At 41.4% G+C, this 4,534-nt stretch overlaps 1 protein-coding gene across 2 annotated transcripts; it reads right to left on the bottom strand.

Moving 5' to 3' along the window:
* Positions 1–286: 286 nt before the first annotated feature.
* Positions 287–4,180, bottom strand: rps24 (ribosomal protein S24). 2 transcript variants are annotated; one of them, XM_034609397.1, is made up of 6 exons: positions 4,068–4,180; positions 3,318–3,383; positions 3,004–3,213; positions 2,139–2,252; positions 942–962; positions 296–377 (listed from the first exon to the last, which is right to left on the bottom strand). In XM_034609397.1, the coding sequence occupies exons 1-5, from the start codon at positions 4,068–4,070 to the stop codon at positions 957–959; spliced, it is 399 nt and encodes a 132-aa protein (XP_034465288.1). In that variant the 5' UTR covers positions 4,071–4,180; the 3' UTR covers positions 296–377; positions 942–956. The 2 variants fall into 2 exon arrangements, with proteins under 2 accessions (XP_034465289.1, XP_034465288.1); XM_034609398.1 differs by lacking the exon at positions 942–962 and having other exon boundaries at positions 287–377.
* Positions 4,181–4,534: the final 354 nt, after the last annotated feature.

The raw sequence follows: 4,534 nt of genomic DNA on the forward strand, positions 1-4,534 counted from the left end.
TTTCTTCTACTGGGGTTAAATATTGATCATAACAAACGTCCTTACAAAGAACACAATGTATTTAGTATTAAAATCAAACCATAGAATTCAGAGGTTCAAGATGTAAATGTCAAAGCCATGTAAGAGGTTTGTGCACAGCTGTCATTCAACAACCAACATCACATCCTTTATCAATCCTGGGTACCAACAGTACTTTGACATATTTTCATGTCATGAGTTCAAGAAGATGAACTGGGCTCAAGCAGGACCTGGTTATTCAAATGAGAACACCAAAAAGCACAAAGCGTTTTTTTTGTCCAATTTTTTCCAACTTTTATTTGATGACAATATACAAGAGCATGTTGAGCACGTAGACCCTCGCAGACTGTCCGGACTCACTGTGAGGAGAGAAGAGCAGAATTAGGACGAGAACCAAATCAGTTTGAATCATCAAACACTCAACATGTGAGTAATATCAGGTTAAAAAAGGTAAAATGGGACCACAAATGTTAAACCGTTTTTAAAAGGGAGAAACAGTATTAAACTCAACACCATAGTAATAAACTTCATGTTTATTAAACAAATAATTGTTATGGCTTTAATAGGAAAATGTTTCAGGGTAGAATTCACATGTTGATGAATTTTAGTTCAGGTGGACCAAACAAACTAATAACACTATAATCTACATGCTACACTCAGGTTCTGCATCTAAAAACAAGGAATCTGAAGGATTTAAAAAGCACTCGTCTGTGTAAGACAGTGGACACATCCTCAAGGATAAGCCCATGATGTAGCAGAGACAGAGGGATGAAGGAGAAGGATAGAGGAAAAACCTATGAAACAACGTGGGAAAAACACTAGAGGAAAACTGTAGTGGGAACTAGGGTGTGACATGCATGGCACAGTTCAGGTCTATCAGCTTTGGATGTGCAACACAGTGGCACTCCATGCTGCTTCTATACCTGCGCAACGACGCCTCATTTCTGCCAAAGAAATCCATGGCAAGCAAAATCAAGAACAAAAATGGGGGGGAAATAAGGTTAACGTGTTGAAACTTGAATTGTGGAACAGAAAAGAAAAATCTGATTGGAGTTTTTTACACCACGGGTTTGTACCACATTCAGAAACAAGCCAATGGAAACCATGGGAGACATGGTTAGTTAGCATCAATATATTTAGAAACCATTGTGTGGGAGCCATTACAGAGGGAAGCGCATGATAATAATCACAGACCAGGTGGGATTGCTACTCAGGGACCTATTCTAGTATTTTCCTTTCCAGAACATGGTATGAAGCACTATCAGCAGTTGAAGGTGATCATTAGCATTAGAAGCAGGAATGTTGCCTGGTTAAATGTAAACCAGTGGGTCACATTAGATATTGGATGCATTGTGTACATCCAACGTGAAAAGCAGCGAGTCTATGGCTCTCAGGTGATAGTTGAGGGGGTAAATGGAGGGAAGTTAACTAGTATCTATCACGCCTGGATTATCTGCACACTGCAGTTAGTCTATCCATGAACATTTACCTTCTAAAGTTCCAGAAGAACATTTGATACGATTGGAAAGATGACAAAGGAAATTAAAGCAAGAAACATTGTGAAAAACAAAGATTAGCAAGGTGGGAAAAGAAAAGATGAATGAAATGAAAATAAAGAAACAATTATGTTGAACTGAATTGTCTTCCAGCTTCTGTACAGTCTTTGATTAAAAAAGACAAGTTATATTCATCCATGGTTGATAACCACAGGACTACTTCATGTTACAGGTGCTACATGCAAGTTCTCTCTGCCACCTAATGAGATGTCTTATAGGGGGGTTATAATAAGCCTTATTACAGTGACTTGCTGTAAGATAAAGTGAGGAGCTGGGCTGGCTATGTTGGTGCTAGCGGTTTATGCTAACTTAAGTAGAAGGAAACAAGTGACAGAAACAAGAGTTACAGTCTTGCGTTCCACCGCTAGAGGCAGGTCTTGGCAAGTACAGGACTTTTCTTTCATGCTTAACTCACAAGGTTTCCGCTAGAGTGATCATTAACAGCTGCTAATGCTAACATTGTCTATGTAGCAAAAACTTACATATAGGCCTTTTAATGTTGTGTAAAACTACAATTGTGGTCAGAGACACTTTGACCCAAAGTATGTAAAACAGTCAAGTTACCTTCTTGCCAGCAGCACCCACACTGGCCTTCTTGGTGCCTCGTACTTTCTTCATTCTGTTCTTGCGTTCCTTGCGCTGTTTCCTGGAGGTCTTCTTTTTCTCATAGAGGCCGTGCTGGGGAACACAAACGAATAAGCATGTCAATACACGGTGTTAAAGGTAAAACTTAATAATCCATCTATAAATCAAGGAGACTACGTAGTTCAATTTAGGTGTCAACCGATCAACTTCAAACTTTGTGGGTACATTGCTGTAGATTTCAGAACGAGCAGTGTCAACAGAAGTTTGTTTTGAATGAGCTGCTCTTGAAAATGCATACATAAAATGATATATAAATCTTGTGCAATGACTGGACATCCTAATTGTGACTGATGTCAGTATATGTGACGCAAACAAACTGACAATGACATCAAGATTGTTTTGGCAGCTTTTAAGACATGAAACAATCATTTCTATGATGCAGCACAGACAAATGTGTTTCTACAACAGTCCATGACTGATTAACTTGATATGAAATAACTAAAACAGCACTTATCTTTATGATGACTACAGATTTACAGACAAAAATGCTGTTTCAAAAATACCTAACACATAGTATGGATAGTTGTCTTGCTTTTCACTTCTCATACCTCCAGACCTTTCAACCTAATTTGTCAAACTAGGGTCAACTCAGTGGCTGAAAACTCTGCCTCTACAATAAGAAAAGACTGCCCGCCTGGATTAGAACTTCAGATTATACAAAACTGACGCTGCTTGTTGTTGCAAAGACAAGATGGGTAAAAACAGGATGCTTCTCTGCTGTGCAACACCACAAAACTGTCAAAGCTTTTTAATTTGACGAGTAGCCTGACTGTGAAGAACTCACCCTGGCCAGTCTGTGTTTGGGCTCATTCTTCTTCGCGTAGTCTAGGGAGTCGTAGACCATAGCAAAGCCTGTTGTCTTGCCGCCACCAAACTGAGTCCTGAAGCCGAAGACGAACACAACATCAGGAGTGGTCTTGTACATCTTGGCGAGCTTCTCCCTGATTTCAGTCTTGGGGACTGTAGCCTTGCCGGGATGCAGGACATCGACGACCTGCAGGGAGGCGCAGACAAAAAGGGACATCAAAGCGTTATCAAAGCGACAGATGGTGTGGAAGATGAGAATTAAGAGGAGGGAAAGGGGATATGGATGCTCACCATTTGCTTCCTCTGAAGGAGCCGGTTCGTCATGAACTTGCGAGTCCTGACTGTCACTGTGTCATTCTGAAGATGGGGTGGGGGGGGAAGAGGAACGGTGTGATCAGTTTCTTAGAATCATCCACTGCCCATAAGACCTTTAATACAATTCCCACAATGCTACTGTGACACAAAGTGGCTCGTGAGCTTCTCAGCCATCATGCTGCTGTAGATTCTCAGCACAATGTGTAAACTAGAAATCCTCCACAGCCCCGATACTGTATGTTCTCTTACACGATGACAATAAATATATAAACCTGAGTATGTGGTATTAACAATATCCGTGTCCGCATACAGTGAGGGGCCTGCTCACGTATGGCGGCGGAGTGTGTGCTAACGTTAGCCACAAGGCGCCACTACTTTGCTTTCCGGTAGTATTAATACTTTTAACGTCTACGTCCAATGTGTCAGAGCAGCCACGCGGGTGGAGGAGGCCATTTATGAGGTGAAACCGTGTGGAAGCGTAAAGAGTGAATTATACACGCTGTCCCGAAGCGGGCTGACACAGGGTGAGTGTGTGTAACATCAGTCAGAGTAGCATCAGGACGGCGCCGCTTCATTTCCACTCAATTCTCTCGCACCCGCGTCAATATCCACATTTTATTATAAAGCGGACTTCCACCCTCACGTAGTCTGTAGTAAAAGTGTGTGAATGGACGGATGGCCGCGATGATGAACAGATTATTCTTATATTGTCGCCACAACACTCACCATCTTTACGTCGGCCTCGCTCAGGGACGTAGAAAAGGAGGAAGGACCCGCAAGCAGCCGCAATAATGCCTGCTCAAAAAATTGCCCGGGCACGCACTGGCGATGCCTGATTGAAAATCCCCAAAACAAATGTGAGGAACGACTTAGTTTAAAAAGCATTTGTGTTTGGTTAATTTTACTACACACGCTGGGTGAAGAAATACGATCATTTACGTATATTTCGCCTTTCTCTAATTAATTTTAAACTGCTTTAAAGTTTGTAAATAAAATGCAAGACCTGGGAAGTAAAATCCGGGGCTAGGCCTGCTGGATGTGAACATTATAAAATATATACAACTACATTACTAATGTATACAGCATTGTGTAGTGTACAACTGATATAAGGTGAATCCTCCTACATCCACACGGGGTCAGTATTGCAGGAGCCACTGTAATCTCTGCAGCACTATTGAGATAAATAACATGAA

This window comes from Hippoglossus hippoglossus, chromosome 15, assembly GCF_009819705.1.
Source record: "Hippoglossus hippoglossus isolate fHipHip1 chromosome 15, fHipHip1.pri, whole genome shotgun sequence".
Lineage (NCBI taxonomy): Eukaryota > Metazoa > Chordata > Actinopteri > Pleuronectiformes > Pleuronectidae > Hippoglossus > Hippoglossus hippoglossus.

Bases quoted from the DNA above. Each gene is read 5' to 3' on its own strand.
- rps24 (XM_034609397.1), bottom strand. The intron at 3,214-3,317 runs GTGAGCATCCAT...GCCTCCCTGCAG, and splicing joins TCCTTCAGAGGAAGCAAATG to GTCGTCGATGTCCTGCATCC. The intron at 2,253-3,003 runs GTGAGTTCTTCA...TGTGTTCCCCAG, and splicing joins CCAAACACAGACTGGCCAGG to CACGGCCTCTATGAGAAAAA.